Source organism: Opisthocomus hoazin, chromosome 12, assembly GCF_030867145.1.
Source record: "Opisthocomus hoazin isolate bOpiHoa1 chromosome 12, bOpiHoa1.hap1, whole genome shotgun sequence".
Classification (NCBI taxonomy): Eukaryota; Metazoa; Chordata; class Aves; order Opisthocomiformes; family Opisthocomidae; genus Opisthocomus; species Opisthocomus hoazin.
In genome coordinates, this window is record NC_134425.1 from 22,711,439 (window position 1) to 22,736,696 (window position 25,258).

The following is a 25,258-nucleotide window of genomic DNA, read 5'->3' on the forward strand; positions in this document are numbered from 1 at the left end:
ACAGGGCCAGCTGAGCATCCTTCCCTGTTCAGAGCTCTCCCTTGCTGTGGTATCTACCAGAAAACACGGCCACATTTTGACTGCTTTTTTCAAAAAGAGACAAAAACCCCAGAGCCCTCCCCATTGTGCAGCCTGGCACTGTAGCTGTCTTCCCTCTGCATGTCCATACCCAGCTCTTAACTGTGTAGCTTGGAAATAGAAAATAAGAATAGTATAAATATAGAAAGTCCCTTCCTGTTGTTCTCATTGTTAAGGTGGGATAATGAGTTTCTTCTCGGTGACATTCCGGGAGCTAAATGTCATTCCAGTCCATTTGAGTTGCAAATGGTGTCTGGAAGCGGATATCGGTGCGACACTGCCTTTCTCTGACATTAGACATGGTGCTAGGCCGTGCTGCGGGGCTAGGGAGGAGCAGTTGGAGATCAGATCTGTTTGGGAATGTCCGCAAGAAGCTCTGAAAGCTCCGCAGATTTTGCTACAAGGCAGAGTGCTTGGAGCCCCCTTGCCTCCCTCCCTGTAGTGCCCGTAGACTACGTGGAGGCCTGGGATTGAAGAGCTACAGTAGGACATAGAAAGAGCAGCCGGGGATGTGAAAACAGAGCCCAGGTACCGGGAAAGGCAGAGCTGGGGGATGGGACTGTACGCAGGAGCTTTCAGCACGGGGATGGAGTCTGGGATGCTTTGACCTAACAGACTGGGTTTACTGGAATAGTTGTACTGCTTGACTTTGGCTGCTATACCACTACTAAAAGTAATCTACAGTGAGATGAAACGATCTTTGGGTTTTTCCTGCAGTAGGTCGTAGTGGACAGATGAGGCAATTTGGTCGCCCGTGGATTTTACTTCCTGCCTTGGGGTCGGAGGTAGCTTTTAATGAAGCGGATTTTCCCAAACGCCAGTGACTTTTGTCATGCGAATTAAGGGACCAGTAGAAAGAGAATTTGGGTGTAGAAGGTCAGCGTGCCATGGGACTCGAGGAAGGATATTGCAGCCTCCTTGCACACTGCCATTACTGAAGATCTGGTTGCAGGAGAGACGGGGACGTGGTGGTTCGAGAGCCTGAGTCACAGAATCGCCAGCTTTGTTCGCTTGTCAGTTGTGTTTCTGTATTAGGGCAGGAGTGTTTGGCCAGTGGTATCCTCATGGGATGTGACCTTTCCCCAGCTTTATAAAGAAGGGGAGCTGATCCCTGGGGCCAGTGAGCAAAAGGTAAATGACAAAATACATCATTATGAAGTTGCTTACACAACAACGCTGCAAATGAAACTGTAACAATTCTCTGGTCTTCAAGACAGACTTTTATTCTCCCTGTCTGATTTCTAGGCTGTAATCTCCCTGCAACAGGTATTGCCTTGACATTTGCGTCTCTGGAGGTGAGGTTTATAGGTGGCAGGAAAAAGTCGGTGTTGAGCTGTGCATGCCAATGGTCTCTGCAGCAGTGAGAGTCAGTAGCTGTGCTTCTGGTCCTGTGTTGTGTTTTCCTTCTGCTGGCTGTGGTTTGTTTGCTCCTTGCGTGCACAAGTGAGCTGCAGTGAAGTGGACTGCGGAAGGGGTATAATCCCCACATCTCCCTCAGGAATCCTGATGTGCCTCTTCCTCTGTGTTGCAGCCCTTTTGCTGTCGATTGCTCCGTCGGGACGCTTGGGGTTGGTGACGCCATGCAAGTCACGGTGGAGTTTCACCCATTGAAGACTGGGGATCATTCCAGACCCCTGATAGTTCACTATGACACAGGTAAGCGCTAGGCACTGCATGGTGCAAGCTCTATGTCCTTCAAAACAGAGCCCTTTCTAAGCTGAAATAATGCTAAACTTGCTTTGCAAACTCCTTCTAAACCCTTTTCTTTCAAAACCTCTGCACGTTTCAGCGCTTAGAAGTGACTTGTTACAGCTGGCTCTGTTCCTTGTACTGCCATTAGCAACTGAGATGAGCAAAGGACTCCCCTTGGCTTTCTTCCAGGTGAAGATATTCACACAAGCCTGTATGGAGCAGCGGTAGATGTCAACATCAGGCTAGAGAGGAGGTCCTTGACAGTTGAGAAGACTTACCTCACGCTGTCAAACCACAAATCCATCGTCATCCACAACCGGAGTGAAATCATCGCCCACTTCCAGTGGAAGGCTTTTGTTACTCAGGAAGAGGAGGATCTGCAGAAGCTGAGGTTGGTTTGAAAGATTCGTTTCAGTAAGATACGCTGCCCGAGGGTCGAACTAACGTGTGGCCTCAGAGGGCTGTGGGTGCTTTGGAGTTGTTTAGGACAAGTGAACCAGCCACAATGTCCGGGTGTCTGTCCCTGGGCTTCAGGGTGATGTAGCTCAGCATTTCCCATTCCAGTTCCACCCAGACTCCAGCTGAGGTTGATGTTCTGGGAAGGAAGGCTTGATTACCATGACGGGATAGCAAAGTGGTGTTTTGTGGGAGCACAAATCACTGAGGTCCAGAGATCTCCGGGCTACAGAAGGGCTCATGAGGCTGAGGAAAGTAGTGTCAGGATGCATTACATGGGACTTCACATAGCTGCAGGTAACACAGCTATGGTGATAGTCCAAGCAGTTTCTTCCACTGCAACTTTGATAAGATGGCAGGCTCCTCTTCCAGCCACGTGCAGGGGAGGGTGCTTTGTTGGCCCAACGAGTGTGAGGCCAGCCTGCTGCAGGGTGGTGGATTGCCTTGCGCCGTCCTGGTTTCCAGCACAGCGAGGTATCCCTGCCCTGCCTTGGAGGCTGGGGAGAGGTTGGAGGTGGAGGGTCCTGCAGGGAAGGAAGGGCAGCGCAGGACCTGGAATTGCCTTTGGGCTTCAGCGAGGTGGTGAGAGATGGGGCAGGTCCTTCGAAGGGTGGCTTTGGTGAAGCTTTGAAATTCCCATTTCAGGCAGCAGAGAAGTGCTGACAGCCCCAGGGAGAGTGAAATGGAAATGACGCTTAGAAGCTGGGGTGATTTAGGGCATCCTTGTGCGACTTTTCAGCCTTGGATAGATCTAGGAGTTCGTCTCAACCCACGGCTGATCAGGAAACTGCCTCAAACCGGAGCACTTTTTAAGGGCTTCTGAGCAAATAAAGTTCAACGTAATTAGGTCAGAAATGCCTCGAAGGCCAAAACTAGTTTTCCACTGTTCTCTATTTTTAATTACACAGCGTGTGACTTCTGTGCAGGCTCAGTGTGTTAAAAGACAAATCTCATTACCTTCTCTTGGCACTTCCCTGGACCATTCCTTTACCATCTCTTCCCACCTGCATGTCTCAGGCTGGATCCTGAGCAATCCTCTTTCCCCTCAGAAGCAACCAGGTTTCCCCGCAGTTAACTTCAACCCCATTTTTTTCCAGTTACATTTGATCTGGTGCCAGTTTGTGTCCTGGACTCTGACCAGGACGTTTTATTCTTCCTTGCTTGCAATCTTAGGGATGGAGTCGTAGCTCCAAGGCCACAGTCCTGCTGTCAGAGAAGCTTTTGAGATTTTAGAGCAGAGAGGCCTTATTCACTTCTGGAGGACCCTGCACTGGGGTGGGACCCGGAAAGACCTGGCTGGTGAGAAGGTCTATCCAGGGGTTTGCTGTCTCTCCCTCCTGCAGGACTTTCTGGGATAGAGTGGTGGAATTATTGTCTGCTGAGGGTTGCTGCTCTCAGTGGCTGGAAGCCCTCCTCATGCACGGCGTTGTAGGTCCGCCATGGAGAAACATTTCCTGCCGCGCTCTACGGGGAGCTCACCAAAGCGAGTATTTTTGGTGCTGGTGACAGCATTTGCCCGAGGCTCTGTCTGTGCGCAGTTACTGACGTCCATGGCTGTATTTCCTCTCTAATTGTATTTGGATTTAGCTGGGTGATGACAGCTCTGCTGTTTATACTACGTCGCCTTGCTTTGCTGCGTACGGAGCCTTCCACTCGCCCCCCCGAGCTGTCACCTGCTGTGGTTCTTCCTGGCCAGGGGCCTGGAGCGTGAAGAGGGGACAGCAATGTGCCAGCTAGGAAGCCAGAGCTCCCTTGTCATCTCTTGGTTGTGATCTTTGAGCGCTAGAATGATTTCTGCGACAGCTACCACAGAAGGGAGAGGTGAACTATGTCAAAGCTCTGCAGAGGACCCTGAAAAGGAGAATGGTGGTGCAAGGCTAGATTTCAGGGTTTGGATTCAGAACTGCTGGTCCTGACGTCTTTATTGGGTGATGCTGGGTGAAGTCTGTTCCTTTCTCAGGGCCTCTTTCCAGGCATAGAAACACATTAATTGCACCGCGGTGGTATGATGCCTGGAGTCGTTCTTTTGCTTTTCAAGGGCTGGGGGATGCTCTGGTGAAAGGCAGCACGGGGAACGGAGGGCAGGTATCGTTTGCTTATCCCTGCAGGTCCAAACAGGAAGGAGCGAGAGCGGTGCTGGGAATCCGCTGCTGAAACCCAGCTGCTCCCCGTCCTCAGGAAGCGCTGCAGTGGGTGCTCCTTGATCTTTGTGATCTGCCTGCCCACAGCAGCCCCATGGTGGGAAAGGCCGGCTGAGGTGGCTGGTGGCTTCTCCATCAGTGCTGGCAGTGGCTTAGAGCCACATCGCTCTCTCGAGGGCTGCCAGCTTTCAAAAACCCTCTGCTTAGCTTGTAAAGCATGGAGTAAATCTACCTGCCGTGCCAGCGAGCAGCAAGGGCTAACCTGATCCGCCTGGGAACCCCGTGGGTCGGGGTCAGCCCCTTGCTGGGCTGCTGCTGTTCCTCCCCGCGCGCCTCGCTGCCCCTGCACTCACACGACAGTCTCTGCAAAGATGTCGCTTCTTCAATTCTCCGCTTGGTCTGCCTCTCCCCGTGGCTGCAGGTGGTGTCGCAGGCTGCAGAGGCAGGAAGAGGACGAGACGGCTTGTTTTCTCAAGGAGCGCACGGTGGACCCCACTGTCCGAGAACGCCTTTGCCTTCTGTCCTGCGCCTTCCAGAACCAGAGAGCCAAGGTGCAAGGAGACTCCATGCTTTTCTCCGACGATGTCTTCACCATTGAGCCGGTGGTAAGCCATAGCTGACAGCCCCTCCTCCTCCTCCTGCTCGGACGAGGTCGCTTGGCAGACGCCCACATCGGCTGGCTTGATGCATAAAGAGAGAAAACAGGTTTCTGGTGAGGCTGGCAGAGCTTGTTGCAAAAAGCATTTCTGAACTGCGGGCTGCTGACAGGCAGCGAGAGCCTGCCTGAAGCTGAGCTCTGCTGCACGGGCTATGGATTAAGGGCTGGAAATTAAGGGCACTGCAGTGTACTGACGGTGTTCAGAGGTATCGATTATTATGTGTGAGGGCACACCTTACGTAGGCTGTTTGGGGATTAACAAAGGGTATGAGAGCTCTGTCAGTTCACATATTGACCTGACGAATGCAATGGTCCTCTGTGGAAAGGAGGCCAAGTTCAGCCCAAGTTTAATCACGGAAACACCAATTCCTTCAGATAACCTGGACTTACACCACGTCTGAATCTCCTTTCCAATGTCATCCGTGAGCCCGGACACCAGGTTGGCAGGTTTAAATGGGCTTTTTGAATTCTGTTGCCCACAGGTACTGAAAACGTTTTGCTTTTTTTTTCTACACAAGCAAAACCCCACATCCTTCAATCAGCCAAAGCCCTGATTGTGAGTGCTTCTATGGTCTGAGATGAAGGATGCCTGCTGTCTGAGCAGTGCAAAATCCCTGCTCATCTTTGCAGCAAACCCTAGAATAAGCCCAACCTTTTTTTTTTTCTTGTTAAAATAGGTGAACCTAATTTTTTTCAAGGAGCGGGATCGTATTCTCTTGATTACTTCTATTGCCCATGTAAGGCTGAGCGCCACCAGCGTCAGCATAACTGCAGTTTCACAGCAGCGTAGCTACCAGCAGCATGATGTGACCAAGAGATTGTGTCAGAGCAGTGAGAACATTGTAGAGTGGGAGCTGAGCATCTTGCAGAGCGTCAGAGCTGGTTTTGGAGTGTCGCCCAGGGCTGCTGCTGCATTAGGGTCAGACTAGGTCTCCACAACTAGCTTAAGCCACTCTCGAGCTCCCGAAGTGCATTGGGGTGAGGTCCAGAAGTCTGGCTGCCCACGGTACGGAGTCCTGCCACTTCTCATCATGATGTACGGACATAAGGTGTCACCTGGCCTCAAGGCTTGAGTGGCAACCTCTCCTAAATGGCTGTGTTCATGCTGCAGAGTTTGCTCCGGGACGGAATATAAGTGGGCTGCTGCACGCGTGTCTCCCTTGCTGTCCGGGTCCAGCATTACCCACCAATCACCAGTTCCATTATTGATGGAGTAATCAGTGTCATGTTCGGTTTTGCTCATGTCTGTCATCTCCCCTTGACATATAGGTGGCTTTATATCAAAGGATAGTAAGGATTTACTCCTTTTATCAAATGTAGAATCTAAAAATCCACTGCCACTGACTTCCTGCTGGAAGGGCCCCCCCAAAGCTGGGACCATGCTGCCTCACCGACCTCCTGGGCAGATGTGGCTGCTCCCTCGCCGTCTGTCACCCGTGACGTCTGGGAGTGCCCCGTAGAACCCTTGTAAGGAGTGACTAGAGGAGGTCATTGCTGCTGGAGGTTAGGAAGCTGGTGGGGGGGTAGCAGCCTTGGGACCGCTTGCTGGGCAGGGCGGCTTTGCAGGCTTTGTGCAGAAGCGTTGCTGTGGCAGCGGACCGTTGGCTGACGGTATTTCCAGGTGATGCTGTGTGTGGAAGCTGCAGCAGGTCGCTTCAGTCTGCGCAGGGTTAGCTGGTTGATGAAAATAACAACAAAGATGAGGAGGCAGTGATTTTGGAATTACCGCGTGACCATGAACCTTTGAGCAGCCGTCCAAGCCTGTGGGAAACAAGCTGTTCTGCAGCTCTGACTTTCCGAGCGCATCTCAAATGTGGTTTAATTCAGTTTTGCAAATCCACACGATACGTCAGCAGAAGCAGCTGTGATAGAAGCCCGGGTGGCTACCGAAGGACAAAGTCCTTGCTTTTTGCTGCATCCTCCCCACCACAGCTTAGCTGAAAGTCCCCATTGCAGACACGTGGGAGTTGACGCCTTGGAAATGGAAAGCAGAGGAAAGGGAGAACGGAGATTTGCTCCCGTTGCACTGACCTTGACAAGTCATCCCTGTCCTGTCGTTGCCTGGTAGCGACGCCTCAGTGTCGGGTGTTAACTCCGAGCTGGTGGAGGTGGTCCTCAAGGTGTTGAGGTTATGAAACTGCTGCCCTTGTTGATCCCGAGGCTGGGCCAGGAGGGAACAGCGTTGTTTGTTGCTGCAGACCTTCACCTCAGCTGGGGAACCGAGCTGGTCCCCATCCAAATGAGAGGTTACCGCAGAGCACTTCAGGTTTTGGCAGAAGGCACCATCTCCAGTGCGAGCTGTGGTCGGTCCCACAGCTCGCTGGGGGTTCAGGTGTTTATGGAAAGAGGCAGATGTGAGCTTTGGCACTGCCTTTCTCCTGAGCACCCTGAACTAGCAGGGTGCACTTAGCTGTCGCCTGGGTACTTCTGTTGCCAGCTCTGCATTTGTTGTTCTATTTGCTTTGAGCAGTGATTTCCTTTCTGCGGATCACCTTTGCAAAACAAAGCAGGCGGTTTGGCCAATAGCTGGTGGTGCCCAGCTTTTCAAGACCGGCTTTTCCTTATTCAGGCTGGTGGAGATCAAGCAGATTCTTGTTATCTAGGGGCTGAGGGAGGAGCAATAGGATCTGCATGTATTTAAGTTTGGGCTCTTGCGTAGAGGTCACTTCTGTAGCTGTGTGTCGGGGTGTGCCATCCCCTCTGGTCTGACGCTGGCTCGATGCTGTAGCAAAGCCAGCGTACAGCTGCTGGAGTTTGTGCTGTGTCGTCATGCATCCACCATCTGTGTTTTATGCAACCTGTCTGAGGCTGACGTTAGGCCAGAAGCGTTGCAAGATCACGTTCGCAGCACTGCAGAAGTTTATTTCTGTCCTGGTGAGCATCCATGGTAGTTTTCTATGCTCTGACTGAACTCCCACCCTGTAGAGAACGTGCTAGCCCAGGCAGACGGCTGGCCCCTGCAATGTCCCGAGGCTCGTACGCACGTAGCAGTGGCCTTACGGGGTGTACTTTCATATCAGGAGCTCAAGAGACTGGAGTCCATTAACTGCCGGCGCGGGTTTCTGTGGGAGCGAGGATGGGAATGCAAGGCTCCGGTAAGGATGCTGCGTGAGGATTGTTTGAGAGCTGTGCTGATGCATAGGAAAGGAGGAGTTTTATTGCTGGTCCGTAGGCTGGTTTCCTCCGGTGCCTTGGAGGAGCCTCATCTGCCTGTGCCTTGGGAGCCAGCAGCACCTCGGGTGTGTGGAGATCTGTCCCGTGTCAGGCTCTTGCATCACTGACCGGCTTCCCGGGGCACAGCAAGGCGTCCTCATGGCCAGGGGGTTGGTGTGCTGCACGCTCATCTCTTTAGGTGATAAAAGCAGCAATGGCATCAGCCCAGAGCTCAAGGCTCCCTCCCGCCCTGGTGAATGTGCGGTGTACAGAGAGATCCCAGCAGCACTGCGGCAGTCGCTGTGGTCTCGGCGGAGTTGAGCCAGTCATCCCCCCAGAACTCGGCCGCTCTGAGTGACGCCTGCAGGGACTCGTTTCCTCTCCCTCGCTGCTGGGAGATGTACGCTTGTGGAGTTCTCCCGGGTTCTTGCTGCAGCTGTATTTTTTTCTTGGTGCGGTGGAAGTTCACCATTTTGATGTTCAGTTTGGGTTACCTTGGGCCAGGATGGAGTTCTAGAATCAGATAAATGCCCTGCTGGTACCGACCCAGCTCCGGTTCCCCTTCTGACAGCAATGCTGATGCAGGAATGGGAGGAGGCCAGGACAACTGGGGCTTTGTGTGTCACGAGGAATGTCTCCTATCCCAGGTGGAGACCAGCAGGCAGCCTGAGCAGCCTGCAAAGCCCAGAGATTGCTCTCTTGCCTTCTATGCCTGCTTGTCCCGAAGGAGAGGGAGCCTTGGACAGTGAGTCCCAGCTGGGGTGGCCAGCGCTCTGACAGGGCCTTGCCTTCATGTGCGAGCTGGTTTCCAGATGTATTCTGCAAAGATGAAGGCAGGCACGGTTTTGTCCCCAGGAGCTGATGTGAGATGTCCTGCTGGGCACAAGCCCTGGCTCCCGGTGGGAGGCAGGGGATCGCTGCTGGCTCTGCCAGCATCCCGCTGCCTGGTGCCTTTCAGATGTGCAGGGACTGCTGGGGACAGGGGTTTCATGGAGATAGAGAAGACCCTGCAGAAGAACAGACAGTTGCAAACACACCGGTAGCGTGGCCCAGACTGAAATCCCTGAGCAAGAGCGTGACGAGGAAAAGAGCTTGTTGGCTGAGAGGGGTGTGGAGCTGTAAGCAAATCCCATCTTTCCTTGTCTGAGCCTGTGTTCAGGGAAACGGATGCATCCGACTCTCCGTGCCGTTTGGGGATCATCCGTCAGCGGAAGAGCCTGCGTGCTGGCTGGCTGCTGACGGCGCGGGGCAGGAGCAGCCATCGGCGGGAAGGAGCCTGTTGTGCACTGATCCCTGGGGTGGAGGGCTCATTCTGCCGGGCGCTGGGTGACCCAGCTCACCGAGCACGTTATATCCCTGCGTACATTGATAGGTGAAGGGTAGGAGAGGCAGCACCGTCGTAACTAAGGATGGAAAAATCCCTTTGATTTCCTGAATCTCTTTTGATCCCGAGTAAAAGCATTCCCGTAGCCACAGTGATACGGGGATGTGAGGGAGGGTCTGCAGGAGAGAGCTACCCCCCCTTAGGCTGGTTGGTACCTCTGAAGAAATGCCCCTTGGTTCGCTGGAGTGCGAGCCAGTTGGGTTGCTTCATTATAGCCCTCATTTAACAAAATGCCTCTGCCAGGTGCCGGTGAAGGTAAGGGACTTGGAAAGCTTCTTTGCAGCTGCTTCCAAACTCTTCTAAATGTTGTTGCTAAGTGTTGCTTGCTCCTTGCTTTTCACTGATGCTCTAAGAAAGGCTACACGACTGTGGTTGAAAAGAAGAAATCTTTGTGTTTGAAGATAAATGGTTTGCTGTCTGTGTCTGTTTTAGGAGGGAGATGTCTGGCCCAATTCTTCAGTTGAAATTAATGTGATCTTCACACCCCAAGAGGCCAGAGTCTATGAACAAACGGTCTACTGCGACATCTCAGGTACAGCTCCTTTCTCCTGCTCCCCGCAGCGCAGGCGAGGCACAAAGCGACTCAGCCCGCTGGGTTCTTGGGTCATTCCTCGGGAGGGTCGGTGGTCAGCAGGGCAGTGCTGGCACATGCCCACTGTCCCTGCGGTGTCCAGGGGGTCTCCAGGCCAGGGCTCGGCGTGTGGGGCTCTGGATTGCTGATCCCAGAACAATCAAAGCAGTGACAGGATCATTTTTCAAGCCGTGGGTTTCCCAGCGCTCTCTCTGCTGTGAGGTGTCTTTAAAGGCCAAAGAGCTACACAGCAGAAGAGCTTTAGTGAACGAGCGCTGAGCCCCTGTAGACCATTGACCTCCAAGATGAGTCTTTATTACGTGGGTGCATCATCAGAGTCCTGAGGCAGCAGGAGCTCAGCTCCAGATGTGCTCGCGGACCCTGGACCACCTCTTGCTGCCCAGACGCTGCCAGAGCTTGGGTGGCTGGGCTCTGCGCAAGGACCATCTTGGCCAGCACCCGCAGCTCTCCCTGCACGGTGGGAGTTGTCACCTTGTGGCTCCGAGTCCGTGGTGCCTCTGGGTAGCATTGTACAGGGCTTGCTGCACTCAGCAGGGCGAACACCCACCCTGGGAACCGGAGGCCGAGCAGGCTGCTAGACAGGCTTTCTGCTCGTCCTGTCCTACGGAAGCGCTGTCAGGTCTCTTTCTGGGAGCAGCTCTCCTTGACCCACCCGAGTTACACCATCTTTGCCCTTACCGAGGCGATGGCTTTGCTGTGCTGGCACGGGGCAGGGGATGCTTGCAGCAAGCTGTGTGGTTTGGGTTACCTTGTCCTTGGTCTGCGTCTCTGCCTGGTGCTGCTGGAGGTGTTTTTCCAGAGCAGGAGATGGCTGTCAGGCTTCCATCCAGGGAACAGGATGGTTTCGCTCCATCTAAGAGGAAAAGGTGTGAGGCTTGTGGTCCTCCAGCAGCCGGGCTCCCATTCTGGAGGGTGCTGCAATCACCAGCCCAGCTGCTTTCTTGCTTTCCTTACTGCTCCAAGCTGACGGATGCAGATGGCGTGAACCAGCTTTGTATTTATACAGTAATTGCGCAGGGTTTACTCAGCAAATGCCACCTACAGTAATTACCCAGGGCTTGTGTTAACAAACTGTCTTCCTGTCTGTATGGACGGCGTATTTTCATCTCCAGTTCTGTTTCGTGAGCTTTGTGCCTTCACTGAACGGGTTTCAAAGCTCATCGCAGCGCATGGGAAGAAATTCAGAGATGGCGTTGTAAACTCGGCATCACTTTTTCAGGGTGCAAACTGATTGCTAAAATAGAAAGCAGCCCGGGGGGTTGGTTAAAAATTAGAAGCTGGCCGAAGGATGTATCTCCTGAGGGAAGATCTGTATCTTCTCCTGGAGCATCTCGAGCTGGTCCCTGCCAGCCTGGAGTCGGGGATTAGCACTGAGGCGGCCTGGAAAATCCAGGATAACAGTGGGAATGACCGTACTGCAATGGAAATCTCCCCCCAGGCCGTGAGACCAGGCTGCCCCTGCGCATCAAAGCGGAAGGCATCGGGCCTCGGCTCCGCTTCGGCTTTGAGCAGCTGGACATCGGGACGGTGTTTGTGGGATTGGCCCACAGCTACGAGGTGAGCAGCAGGGGCTGGGGGGGGGATCCCGATGGCTCCGGGGGCAGCAGGCAGCCCCGGGGACCTGCGGGACGTCTGGGGACGTCTGGCAACGCGGGCAGCTGGGAGCAGGGAATATTTGAGGTAACAGTGAAATCTGGGGGAGGGTGTGCGACAGAATCTGGATACTTTTGGGGTCTGAAAGCTGCTGATGTTGCTGCTGAAGCCCTAAACCCTGCCTTTTGGCAACCTCCTTTTGAGAGGAGCTGGGAGGTTACATAAAAAATAATTACAAAAAATAGTAACAAAAAGCCCTGCTTGACAGAATCCCAGAATCCCAGCATGGTAGGGGTTGGCCATCCAGCCCCCCGGCCCGGAGCAGTCCCTAGCAAAGAAGCTGGGAGCGCTTCCGCTTGCCGACCAGTCTCTCGCCACGCTTCAGAGCTGGTGCATCCCCGGCTCTATAAGAGCAAAGCATTTCTGGAAATGAAGCGAAGGAATTCTCTGCGTATTTGCCTCTCCACAATGGTGTCGAGTTTTCTGCAAAAAAAATAAGATAGAGCAGCTGGAAGAGGTAGACAATGAGGCGATACGTCGTGCCAGACACTTTCAAAAGCTCGGCTGTGGCAGGGAAGGACACGTGAAGGTGTTTTCTTACTGAAATTTTGCATTTTGAATGCTGATACTTTATCGATTCCATCTATATCAATTGATGATTTTGATTACTTCAGAAAATGCAGATAAGCAGATGATGGTGGTAGTGCTGTCCTAAGCAGCTAGACGGGAGGTAAACCTCAGCGCAGCGTAGGATCCCGAAGTGCAGTTTGTAACCAAAGTGCAGAACAGAGGAGAGGGGAGAGGAGTTTTCAAGTTACTGTCGTGCAGTTTGAATACGTGAGTATTCTCAGCAGCGGCTACAAAACTAAAGAAGAAGGGACGCCTCTCTGCTGCCGTCTCAGGTTTCCTGACAGGTTTTGCAGGGCCAAAAATAAAGGCAAAGCAGCCCAAAGCAGATAGGTAATTCCGTGGAAATGGCAGGATTTCACCCTGCAGCAACGAGAAACTTCAGAGCTTTGCCTGGAGTAGGTCTGCGGGCGGCTGACAGCGTGCTGGGGCTCACGGGCAGGCGCGGGCATTGCTCGGCCGACGTAAGAGCTGAGCGTCCACAGATGCTGCGGGACTGCGTCGCCTGTTCAAGGCAGTCGATGGCTCGAGTGTTCGGCAAAGTACAGCTTGGTTCAAAGTTTACGTTTTAGAGTAATAACGGTAAAATCTTAGGTGGTGGCTGTGAATATTTATGAAAGATAAATTCTTTAGAATAGGTAGAGCCCCTGTGCACCATACTCACCCTTTCCTGACATTTCTGGGTGAGCAAAGACGAAGAAACTATCAGATTAAAGAGAAAAATAGAATAAACCTGCAGTATATACCATAGCAGAGCTGGGGAGTGCTTCTGAAGCTGGTTGTAGTGCTGGCCTGAGGTGTCTTCTACTGCGCGCAATGAACTTGTTGGCTGCAATGGAAGCTGACGGTGTTCTGCCCTCGGCAGGATCGGGCTCCCGCGGAGCAGAAGCGGTAGTTGAGGATTCACTGGTAATGCTGCAGCCTCCCAGCTTTGCTCTTGGGGATGGGTGTGAATCCACCCGGTGATGCTGAGCAGGTCCTCTGCACTGCAAGTCCAAGGGGACTGCTCTGTGTCAGTGGAGTAAACCCAGAGTGACTCTGTTTACGCGAAGTTATCGCTGCTTTGCGTGACAAAACCCAAAGGCAGAACTTGCCCTGTTGTATTTTCTTTGGCTTCTGCCAAGCAGCAGCACACAGCATCTTCTGCCTTTTGCAGATGTTCATAGTTTAATTAGAAAACAAATGAGTCTTCTGCAAGCAAGGGAGATTCCTGACGCGTTTCCATTTTGCTTTCTTGCTGCTGCAGGCGATCCTGTTTAACAAAGGAGCCATCGATGCTCGCTTCAGCTTGGTCCCTCCAGCGACAGCTCTGGGCTCCTGCTTCGCGTTCCTCCCCCAGGAGGGCAGCGTTGTGCCAGACGGGCTCCACGTCATCCGGATCTCCTTCAGCTCCACCATCCTGGGGCCGTTCACGGAAGAATTCCGGTTCAGTGTGGATGGATCCCCTGAGCCGGCGACCTTGACCATCAGGTGAGGAGGGTTATAGGAGCTGGGTGGACACATCTGTGTTCATCTCCCACCAGCCTCGTCTGGTGGTGGAGTGGAGAAAAAAGGTGTTGTCTGAGGTCTTAGCGTGAGGATGCTAGGATCAGAGAGGAGACTGAGAGCCAGGGCTTTTGAACCTTGACTCCAGTTTGAACCCTGCGATTGCAGCAGCAAATGAAGAAGTTTGAAGAATTGTGTGCGAGGGGGTATGACCAGTTTGGGGCTCCCCTGGGTTAATGCAACAAAATCCTGCACGCATAACGATCGCGTGGATCAAGATCCTCTGAGAGACATGTTCATGTACTCCAGGGAAACATCAATTCCAGCTCAGAAATACCAAAGCAGGGAACCTGCAGCTGGGAAAGGGAGTACAATGGGTCTGCTTTTGTGTGGAGGCCTCCACATCATCACGTTACAGATGGGGAAACTGAGGCACAGAGCCAGCACTTGTTCAGGGTCCTTCATCGGGTCGGCAGCAACGTGGGGGGCAGACCCTTGGCCCAGTGCCCGCCATGGTGCCCTCAGACACATCAGCACCTACCAGCTGCAGACCGCTTTGCTTTGGCTATCTGCATGGACACCGTGCTGAGCACGAGGGTGATGGGTTGGTTTGAAACCCGCCATGGTTCTGAGACCAGCTTTTGTCCACCGGAGCGGTGAGGAAAAGCTGAACGCTTTGCGCTTCTCTTTACCCAAGCCAATGCCTCCTCTGCCTGTCTCTGTCCTCACAGGGGCTGTGTCATCGGACCCACCTGCCACTTCAATGTGCCTGCCCTCCACTTTGGCGACGTCTCCTTTGGTGAGTGTGCCCCGGGCTTGGACCGCGAGGCGAGAGGTCTGTGTCTTGCCCAACACGGAGCAATTGCGTTCCTCTGTAGCAGCCTTTGAGGTGTTCAAACCAGGGCTGCTGGCTGCTTAGCCACTATTGGGCCATCAGAAGATCAAATAGGACCAAAGGAATAGAAAGTCAGTATTTTGTGGTGTCCGTCGTTCTCTTCAGCCCCAACCTCCCAAACCTTGGCAGCAGAATGACTGAAGGTCCTTGTCCCAGCAGGGCCCGGGGGTGGGACTGCAGGAGAAAGGGGTTTAAGCCACCTACTAGCCTGTAGCTTCTCTGGGGAAATGTTCCTCTTGATAGGCAAGGACACCATTTAACCGCTTGACCTTTAGCGTGAGGTGTTAATTAGCGCTGTGAGGGCACCTCGCTATCATGTACCAGGCAATATGTCCGAGCAGTAGCTCTGCATCGGGCACTGATGTCCTCAGAGATGTGGGCTCCTGCTCCTTCCCCGGCGAAAGCCCAGCCCTGCTGCCAGAGCCGGTGGTGAGCATCCAGAGCGTCTCCCTCGAGATGCAGAATCTGGCTCTCCATCTGTCTCACCAAAGGCTTTTTACAGGGATAATCTAAAGTTTAAATGTGAAATCAGTGGTGGATTGATTGAAGGGCCATCATCATTCTACGCCCAGGATGCCTCTGTGTTCTCCTGCTGTTGGTGGACTTTGCAAGAGAACTCCTTGCCTTCCCTGAGCCGCTTCCTCCCCTCCCTCTGTCACCGCTCTGCCGCTGCTTCATTTCCTTGTGAATAAATAAAACAACGCGGGACGCGCTGGGCAGAAGTAGGGTTATGTGATGGGAGATTCATCGCGCTGAAGCCGATTTCATCAATCAGGCCCTTTCAGCTGAAGGCAGCTGTTGTGTTTTTGCTGCTGGGAGCCGTGCTGCTGACTGCTGCCTGTGTCTGGAGACTGCAGTCTTCTCTGGGATCGGGAAGTCGGTGTTTGTGCGTTTCTGTGCCCCTGCTGCCTCCCTGCCGGGGCCGTTGCTGGAGGTGGGCAGTGCTCGCTGTCGATGGGCACGGATGAGCTCTCTGCTGTGCCCACAGCTGGTTTTCCTCCCCGTCTGTGTGCGGATACCAGTCAGTAGGCAGCCCACGGGAGATGTGTCCTTCCCGCAGAGCTGGCCAGCCGAGCCAGATGTCCGCTCCAGCGCAGGCTGTGGGCTGGTGTCCTGTCTCTGGAGAACATCCCCACCCGGTTGTGTGGCTGGGGCGTCACTGAAAGCGAGTGTTAAAGCTCCAGCGCTGCAAGCCTTTGCGGGCAGTACTCAAAGCCAGCGTGCAGCACGGGTGTGATGGCCCTGTTTGTGTTGGGTGAGGCGAGGCACGGCTCCTGCGAAGTTCTCAGCAAGCATCAGGCTTGCCTGCGGTGAAGCGGGCTGCAAATTGTCACGTGCTCAGTCTGGTGGCACCGAAACAGGAGATGCCGTAAGGATCCTGCCTAGAGGAACTGCATCGCAGTGCTCTGCATCGTGCTGGAATTCCTAGTTTCATCCAGCCTTGCTGCTACTGTAGCTGCTCCTTGCTGACAATACGCTGCTTTCATATATTGAAAACAGTGAGAGTGTTCACGGGGTGAACGGGGAATTTTATGGGTTGAATTTTCAGAACAAATGGTCTGTCGGGGTGCGTGCTCTTAAGTCAGAAAGAATTGTTGCTGGTTTTGGGGCAGGGGAGAGGGCTCCTCAGTCAGAGAGAGAGAAACTTGTGGTGTTCAGCATGGCTGAGAGTGGGCATTGCCAAGGAAGCAATCTCTGTGATCAGCAGAAAAGGGAACTGAATTGACGATGAATTCCTTGCTTAGCTTCTCAATTAGCGGTAATTCAGATTGAAAAGAGCTAAACTCCAAGCACGGTTTATCAGAACGGGATATCACACCGGGAATCACGGGATGATCGGTGCGTAAATCCACGTTTGTGTCGTTGTCCTAGGCTTTCCTCGCACCTTGTCCTGTCGCCTCATGAACACCTCCCTGGTGCCCATGACTGTCAACCTGCGCATTCCTGGGGATGGCCAGGGCGAGCCCAGCGTTACCAGTTTCGATCAGGTGTCGGACAACACTCGCCCGTCCTGGAGAAAGGGACTTCAAGGTCACGTCATGCCAACCGAGTTCACCGTCACGCCCTGCAAAGGGACCATCCGTTCCCTGGGAAGCCTGGATATCCAGGTAGGGGAAGAGTCCGGCCCTAGGGACTGCAGCAGGTGGAGCTGAAGCTTCGCCGAGGTACGGGAGGGCTTTAGCATCGCTAGCTTTGGGCGTAACGCCAGTAAGATACGTGCACTGGTGTTAGGCTCTTGTCGGCTGGGTTACTCTGGGGCTTTTCTGAAGGAGCACTGTTTTGTTTCCAAAATCATGAGCTGAAGGTCTTGTCCAGAAGCCATTCATGTGTTTTTGAGAGCTGCTTAGAGTGGTTTCTTTGATTTGAAGTGGTCAGAGGAAGGATAAGGACAGAAGGTGGCTGTTAAAAAGAGAGATGTCATTGTATAAAGCAGTTTGCTTTTCTTCACGGTCTTATTTCTCCTCTCCTGTTGAGCAGGAGGAGCTGTGTTCACTGCGGGGATCTCCAGTGGGGCTGAAGAAGCTCTGGCAGCCATGAGCTGCGCAGCAGCTGCTCAGCCACGTTTTGCCTCAGCTTCCTGTTGTAAAGCTGAACTTATTCTGTAGAAGTCGACGGATTCCCTCTGGGTTTATGCTATTGTAGTCAAGAATAAAAATTACCCCCTTGATTTTAATAGAGTAGTGAGTACAGCGTTAGTCTGAGCCTTCATTTAGCTTACGTAGGCCCCGCTAACCGCCAGGCGTATTTAACGAAGCAGATATTGTCAGAAGACTTTTGTTACTCCCAGAGACTGCGCTCTTTACACGGCCCAGCGGAAGAACTGGAGCAAAATGCTCTCTTTCCTTGCTGTGGAAGGAGAACCGGAGGACAGCACGCGTGGACGATGGGTTTTGGGAGCGCTGAGGTGTTTGATGCTCTTCTCTTCCCCCAGGTCACCCTGTGTTCCAACACGGTGAAGAGTTATGAGCTGGCGCTGGTGGTGGACATGGAGGGTGTTGGCAAGGAGGTGTTGGCCCTGCTCCTCACAGCCAGGTATCAGCGCTTTCCATGCAGCTCGCCCTCTCTCCTCGTGCATCCAGCACCAGCGCGCTGCCTTGCAACACGCTTGGCTGGCTCTGGCTCCAAATGAGAAGCGTTAATGAGCTGGTTCTGCCCAGCCAGAGATGAGAAGAGCAGTGCTTTGAGAGCAGCCCATGTTGAGAAGCACCTGTGCTCAAGGGACAGGCATGGCCCTGAGCCTTTTTGTAAAGGGAACAGTAATTATATGCATTATTGGCCTGTTTTTTGGTGCTTGAGGTGTAAGAGATTTCCAAAGGGCCATCTCTCCTTCTTTTCCTGCAAGTGGTGGACTTGGTCTAGGGGAAGATGTCCCTGCTCATGGCAGGGGGGCTGGAACCAGGTGACCTTTAAGGTCACTTCCAACCCAGACCATTCTGTGATTCTGTGATTTGTGCTGTGTTGCAGCCAAAATGGAAAATTGGTTTGGGACACAGCAAGCAGCCTGCTGAGAGCTGGTGTCTGGTTCAGTGAACAAAGGAATAAAAAGAAGCTAAAGGCGATTTACTGCTGTGGGGGTGTTAAATGTCTGTGGGACAGTGACCAATGTGTGGTATCTCTAATTCCCTGTCGGTCATCTCTCCGCCTAGATGCCTAGTTCCTCCGCTGCGAGTCCTCAACCCTGTTGTGACGTTTGGGCGGTGCTTTCTGAAGTTCCCGTGTCGGCAGATGCTGACCCTTGTGAACGACAGCGATCTTCCAGGCTGCTACGGGCTTCTTCCGCAGGTTTGGCATCGCATCCTCTCCTGCCGTCAGATGTTATCGAGGGTTTTGGATAAGGCTGTGCTGGTTTGTATTCAGGCAGGTTCCTCTTCTCACCTGGAGGTTTGCTGAGAAGAGGAACCTGCCTGAATATGAAGTTTAGGGAGCAGTTTATCCTGTGGTCTTTGGGGTGCTTTCACGCAGCAGAATTCATGGGGTCGTGGAAAGCTGCTGGAAGGAGGCTGCCAGCACAGGAGTGGGTGTCTGTGGATGCAGCGGCTTTTGGACCCTGTGAGGATGCTAAGCCCATACAAGTCTTGCACCTTGTTTTGTGCCTTTCTGCTTTCTCCTAGGGATTTTAAAAAATGTATAAATTGCTGTTGTGGTAGATGTCAAGGAGTTTAAAAGTTTCCTCAGAGGTGACTCTGAAGCTGGATTTGATTCTGTCCCTCGCAGGAGCAGACGGAGGGTGCTGCCGTGCGGTACTCCAGCCCCGAGCCGTGTGGGATCATCGAGCCTCGCAGCTCGGTGCAGGTCCCGGTGACACTGGAAGCCCAGGTGACGGGAGAGCAGGACACCATCGTTCATGTCGTGGTGCTGGGGAGCGAAGGGTCCCCACTGGTGAGTCCTCAGGGGAGTGGGCCTTTGTGCGACTCTGCTTGGTGGGCTGTGGACAGACAGGGTTGCGAACTCCAGGGATCCTTCCTGGGAAAAGGAGCTTGTAATAGCTGAGCCATGTGGACAAGGAGGGGAGGGATTGATGGCATGAGCAACAGCTGACATCTGGAAGAGGAAGGGTGGTATCTGCTTAGGCAGGTGATAATGGAAGAGTCTGACACAGTGCTTAATTAGGGATGTGTGAGATGGGATAACGCGCCCAGTCTGCAGCGCAGCACCATCCCTGGGTCTGGTACTCTGCTGTGTTATTTGCTGAGCAGCAGCTGCTGCTTGGTTGGGACTTTTGTTCTGGAGCACACAGGGACATCCCTCAATGCCGCTAAAGCAAGCGCTGTGTGAGAAACCGTGCTGAAAGCCAGACCCATGGCGTCTGCGAAATGCCCATCGCATCTCTTTGCCAAAAGCCCCAGCCAGAGAGACGCGAGTCTCTGCGCTGCTTGCATCTGGAGCACAGGGACTTTATTTCTGCCAAGCTTGGAAATGGATGAGGCAAAGCTTTCCTGGGCTAAAACCTCCTAAAAGGGGTTGTTTGCGTTCAGGCATGCACAACAGCAGCACTGACAGCAGAATGTGGGCAGGAGCACATTGTACGTAGTGTCCTGGCTTCAGCTAGCTGAAATCTAGAACAAATTTAGTTAGGTAAACTTGAGTTTAAAACGATAATGACTTTTGAAGCAGCTGTTGTGAAGTGTGTGATCCTCTCTCTGAGCATGGCAGAGGATGCCCGAGGGTTGCTGGGAACCTGAAGCTTTCTGTTATGGAAAGGAAGGCCGGCATTTTGAAAGTGGTCGAAAGGGGTTTAAACTTTCAATAGAAGGAATGGAAACGGTGCTTCAGCTCCTTATTTCTGAGCTAGCAGCCTTGGTACGTGATTTTTGGCTCACTCTTGCACGGCATCCTGTCAAGAGACGAGCATTTGTGGCTGCCACTCCTTGTGCCTGGGTTGGACCGGTGATTGTGACAGCTGTCAATGCCGCTTCCTTCAGCCGGGCATCAGGAAAGGTTTGACATCGTGGGGGCTGCTTTCTTTTGTGGTTCAGTCATACTCCTTGCCCCGCAGTGAATCGTCCAGCAGCCTGTCAGCGTTGGGAGTTGTGTGCGTTCAGATCCTGCTGAAGGGTTGGGGTGTTTAGAAGTGGTGAAATCCAGCCAGGCTGGATAAATTCTCGTTGTTCGCAGTGATGCGAGAAGGTGGTTGAGCAAAGGGGTCCGCGTTCCCCCTCCAATAGTCCGTGCAGTTCTGCAAGGACGGGACTTTTGGGTCTCAAGACTGTCAAAAGAAAAAAATACCGCTGGGGTGGTGTAACTGATAATTAACGCCTGTTATTCGTAAAGTACCAGGGATAGACATAAGCCCAAATCAGAGGCAACTAACGTACGTGATGTCGGCTCTGAAGAGCCGGCTTTGCCGCCGACTGGTGCTGCGTTTCTCAGGCGCAGCTCCGGGGATGCGCAGGGAGTTCCTCTGCAGGCGTGGCTGTGCAGCAGCAGAAGTCGGGGCGGGTGGTCTGGGGCAAGACGGAGCAGGAACAGGAGCGGGAGCAGGCGCGGGGGGAGGAAGGAGAGCTCACGGTGGGGAGGAGGGGTGAAAAGGCAAGGGTGGGAGGCTGGGTTTCTTTATCCCCTGAAAACGGGAGCTTGTGGCTGGCGGATGGGATCGCTCGAGATCCCACGCTTGCTCCAGGCCTTCCGTTTCGGTCTTACAACACTGAAAACTTGGAACAGCTCTAATTATCCCCCAGTCTAGGATTACCCTTAGAGCTGTCTAATCTTTTTAAACTGTCCTTGTTTTTTCTTTTTTGATCTTTCCTGCCTGCTTCCTGGAGCAGAAAATCCACTTAGTGAGCATTGGAGAAGGACCAGTTGTCTACGTCCATCCGAGTAAGATAAATTTCGGCAGCATCCAAGTTCTACAAGATGCTTCCCAAACTCTCCACCTCTCCAATCAGACTGTTACCCCTGCTTCCTTCCGGGCAGAGATGGTAAGTGTCTGTGGGGCTGTTTTCCAACAAAAATGACTGGTCCTTAGCGGCATGTGGCTTGATTTGTATACGCAGCATTTCCATTTTTCTGTCTGAGAGAGAAAGCAGAATATTCCATCACGGCGCAGCAAAAGGAGCCTGGCCCTGGGGGCAGTTTTAAGTGGGGGACCCTCAGTAAAACAGGGAATGTGCATAGATGTTTGAGCAGAAGTGAGTCTGGATCAGTTTGACAAGTTCTCCCTTCATTTTGTGGAAGGTATTTAGCTCCGAGTTTCACACCTCCTGGGGGCCAAACTGCCTGGCTTCCTCTGGCCTTGAGCCTTCATGCAAACCCGGCTGCCGTTGTCGGGAAGCCTGGGGAGATAGAGTAGCTTCCCTTGGCGCGCTCCAAAGGAGAGACTGGAGGGGGAATCATAGAATCATAGAAAGTTTTGGGTTGGAAGGGTCCCCTAGAGGTCATCTAGTCCAAACCCCCGACAGCGAGCAGGGACACCACTAACTAGATCAGGTTGCTCAGAGCCCTGTCCAACCTGGTCTTGAATGTTTCCAGGCATGGGGCCTCCACTGCCTCTCTGGGCAACCTGTTCCAGTGTTTCACAACCCTCATTGTAAAGAATTTCTTCCTTATATCCAGCCTAAACCTACCCTGTTTTAGTTTAAAACCATTACCCCTCGTCCTGTCACTGATGTCTCTACTAAAAAGATTGACCCCATCTTTCCTATAGGCTCTCTTTAAGTACTGAAAGGCTGCAATCAGGTCTCCCCGCAGCCTTCTCTTCTCCAGGCTGAACAAGCCCAGCTCTTTCGGCCTGTCCTCATAGTAGAGGTGCTCCAGCCCTCGGATCATTTTTGTAGCCCTCCTTTGGACCCGCTCCAACAGTTGCATGTCCTTCTTGTGCTGAGGGCTCCAGAGCTGAACGCAGTACTCCAGGTGAGGTCTCACCAGAGCAGAGTAGAGGGGCGGAATCACCTCTCTCGACCTGCTGGCTACGCTAATGGCCTTCTGCTGAGGAAGAGCAGCCCTTGGGTTGGGCGAAACTGGGTTAATGAAGTGAGTTTGTTCAAGGAGGGTAAAATACGGGTTGTATGAGCTCTGGCATAGTTGCTGCTTCCAGATGCCCTAGCTTAGATTTCGGGGAACTAAGCCTTTATGCTTTTTACCGTCACGTCTTTCGTCCTGCCTTTTCCTGCACCCCACAGGAGACCAGGTCCCCTGGCTCCCATCTGAAGTTTGTGTTTGGCTTCTCTTACAGGCTGGCAAACGCTCGCGCTGGAGGATTGAACCCAGCAGAGGCGTGATCCCCCCCGAGAGCGAGGTGTCTGTGACTGTCATAGCCAACTTGGATGACACCGAGAAATTCAAGGACGAGGTGACCGTGTTCATCGAGAACAGCCATTCCTACGTGGTCCCCGTCCGGGCTGTTGGCATCGGCACCACGATTGTTACTGACAGACCCTTTGCTCCGGAGCTCAACCTGGGAACCCGCTTCAGGTAGGGTATTTCTCAGCTGCCCCTTCTCCTCGCTGAACCCGCGGGAGGAGTTTTGCCGCAGTCCTTCAGGCTAGTTCTGCTTCAGTGCTCAGGGTCCTGGCTCTGTTTCACTGAAGCCACAGGGATTGCTTTAAAAAACATTTTATGGCCGTCTGAAAGTCGTTAGATACCCTCAAAAGCCACCAAAAGGGAAATCAGTTGCTACATTGTCACTGAAATGTCTTTTGCTATAATGCCTTGATTTCCTCCCTTTATCAAATCAAGATTTGGAGGAAAACAGCAGGTCCCAGAAGCCCCCGGCTGGACAATGCGACATTACAAGTATAAACCGATTTCCCTTTGCAATAATGCTGCTTCCTTTTCCATTCACTATGGAGCATCATCTCCCAGCAGTGGAAAACCTCGGCGGTAACTTGTTAGCAGCAACTCGACTAAAGGAATGGTGCTGTTTGATTTCCCCTCTGCCTGGGAGGAGCAGCAGAATTGGTCTTTGCCCTGTGTCATCCATCCCTCAGTTGGCTCGTCTTCCCCAGCTCCCCTGCCGAGCTGCTCTTGATGAGATGTGGTCGCTCTTTCCTCGTTTCTCCTGCCTGCTTTTGTCGCCGTCTCCTCTCTCAAGGCCGCAACAGCTTCTCGAGGCACGGGCGAGTGAGGGTGGCTGCGGGACCAGCTCTGAAAGGGAGAGGAGGAGAAGCCCGCTGAGGTTGGGCGGGAGAAACAGAGGGTGTTAATGGGAAGAGCTTAGCTCGAAGGAGGGGATTCACTGATCCTGAGGTGTGTGTCTGAAACCAGCCACATCCTTACAACCGGGAGAACAAGAAGCCTTTAAAGGGCTGTTTGCCTTGTGTTGGAGACCTCTTGGGACAAGAATAGTCTGCTCGAGGTACCTGTTCCTTTTGCTGGCTGCAAAGAGGGTCCACAACGCTCTGATACCTAAATTTTGGGGTAGAAAGAGCAGATGAATCCTACCTTACGCCTTTAGGATAGGTTTGGGGGTTTAAATCTGCACCCCCAAGCCATCCACCTAGGCAGGGACGCTGGAGTGAGGTTGATGCTTGTCCAGCATGTCCTGTGCTCTGTGCAGCCACAAACTGGCTGCCCAACGCAGGGGCCAACGTCAGCATGGTTGGTGTCACGGTCCTCGGCCCGCCTTGGCGTGCGGGCCGGCGGGGGCCCGGGTAACGTCTCAGAGGAGTTGGGCTTTCTCAGGGACACAAATTCTGCCTCTGCCCAAAGCTCCTCCACGCTTTTCTCTGTTGCTGTCCACAACATCAACCATTTCAGACTGAACTCTGTGCACATCATTTTTTAGCAGTCGGTTTCAAAGACTGGTTTGTTCTACGCTGCCACTTCTGTGTTTGTGTTTAGCTGCTTATGGCAGACCTGTGTTTTGTGAGCCACATCTTCTGTGCTCTTCAGAAAGACAAGAACTGTTCCAGGAACAATTCATTTCCTGGCCATGCTCGGATTTATAGAGGGTAAAATAATTGCTCCAGAGTAGCCTGCAGTGAGTGTTTCTTTACATGAAGGAGTCAATTTCCCTTGAATATTCATTTGGTTTTCTGTCTGGCTGTGGTTATTCATCTCTATCGCTCCCTTCCATCAGTGACTAGACCTGGTCTTGCTGCCGTGTTCGTATCGGGGAAGCTTCTGTTGAGCCCACGTTCTGGCAGTGCGTCTGCCTCGCTGGCACAGAACCCAGCGGCCCTGTTCAGGCAAAGGGCGATGCGTTGGGGCGATGAGAGCTGGCAGCTCCCCGAGGGCTGGGTGCCAAGGGCAGTAATGTGGGTGCCAGGGCAGGGGCCGAACCGGCGAGGCAGGTGGTGCCCAGATGGCCAGCTGAGTCTGTGTGCCCCGCAGCTCCCGCATGGCATCTTCAGAGGGAGCCAGCTGAGGCAGCAGCTCCCAAGGAGGGGTGAAATGGCAGGGAACCTGTTCCTCCATCCCCTGGCAGCCAGGCCAGGCCAGCTGGACATCCGATGCAGCGAGGCCTGCAGGAAGCGCCTTGGGAAAACTCTCCGAGCTTTGAGCAGCAAAGGCTGGCGATGCTCTGTCCACGGCGACGGAGATGATGTTCCTCATGAAGCTTCTCTTTGCTGTGTGTAAAACAGACCAGCTGCTGGATGGTGATAACCTTAGTGGCAACCAAGGTCTGGCTTCTGCTGAAGCTTTGAGCTAAGTCAGCCCTTTTGGAGGTGGCTTTGTTGCTGAGCGTGCAGTCGGACGCCGCCTTCTGGGTGTTGAAGCTGGGTGACCACTGGGAAGTAACAGCTCCCATGACACTTTCCATCTCTGCTTCTCTTCTAGCCTGGATCCCTGCTGTTACCGCTTCAGGATAACGAACAAAGGACGACGCACCCATCTGCTCTATTGGACAACGGAAGGTTTTGCCCCGTTTCGCCAGCGTGATCGTCTCCCTGCCATCAGTAACAGCAAGGGCAAAGATTCCTGCCAGAGCCCCAAACCCGCCTGCCCCGTGTTTCAGCTTCGGCCGCCGAGGATGGAGCTGATGCCGGGCAAGATGATGGAGATGGTGCTGGAAGGCTCCTCCAGCACTCCCCAGGTGAGGTCCCCCACGAGGGCTGAGCCTTTC

The 25,258-nt window shown here is 53.2% G+C and overlaps 1 protein-coding gene across 5 annotated transcripts in view; it reads left to right on the forward strand.

Annotated features, from left to right (window-relative positions):
• Nucleotides 1-25,258, forward strand: part of LOC104333456 (VAC14 component of PIKFYVE complex) — a 156,169-nt gene that overhangs the window by 18,356 nt on the left and 112,555 nt on the right. For all 5 annotated transcript variants that reach the window (XM_075434120.1, XM_075434122.1, XM_075434121.1 and 2 more), the window contains exons 7-20: nucleotides 1,610-1,734; nucleotides 1,960-2,161; nucleotides 4,789-4,972; nucleotides 9,995-10,094; nucleotides 11,593-11,711; nucleotides 13,621-13,844; nucleotides 14,591-14,658; nucleotides 16,627-16,862; nucleotides 17,687-17,787; nucleotides 18,402-18,537; nucleotides 18,970-19,134; nucleotides 21,021-21,173; nucleotides 22,427-22,665; nucleotides 24,973-25,228. In XM_075434120.1, the coding sequence (XP_075290235.1) occupies nucleotides 1,610-1,734; nucleotides 1,960-2,161; nucleotides 4,789-4,972; nucleotides 9,995-10,094; nucleotides 11,593-11,711; nucleotides 13,621-13,844; nucleotides 14,591-14,658; nucleotides 16,627-16,862; nucleotides 17,687-17,787; nucleotides 18,402-18,537; nucleotides 18,970-19,134; nucleotides 21,021-21,173; nucleotides 22,427-22,665; nucleotides 24,973-25,228 (2,308 nt within the window). The remainder of the gene's footprint in view (nucleotides 1-1,609; nucleotides 1,735-1,959; nucleotides 2,162-4,788; nucleotides 4,973-9,994; nucleotides 10,095-11,592; nucleotides 11,712-13,620; nucleotides 13,845-14,590; nucleotides 14,659-16,626; nucleotides 16,863-17,686; nucleotides 17,788-18,401; nucleotides 18,538-18,969; nucleotides 19,135-21,020; nucleotides 21,174-22,426; nucleotides 22,666-24,972; nucleotides 25,229-25,258) is intronic.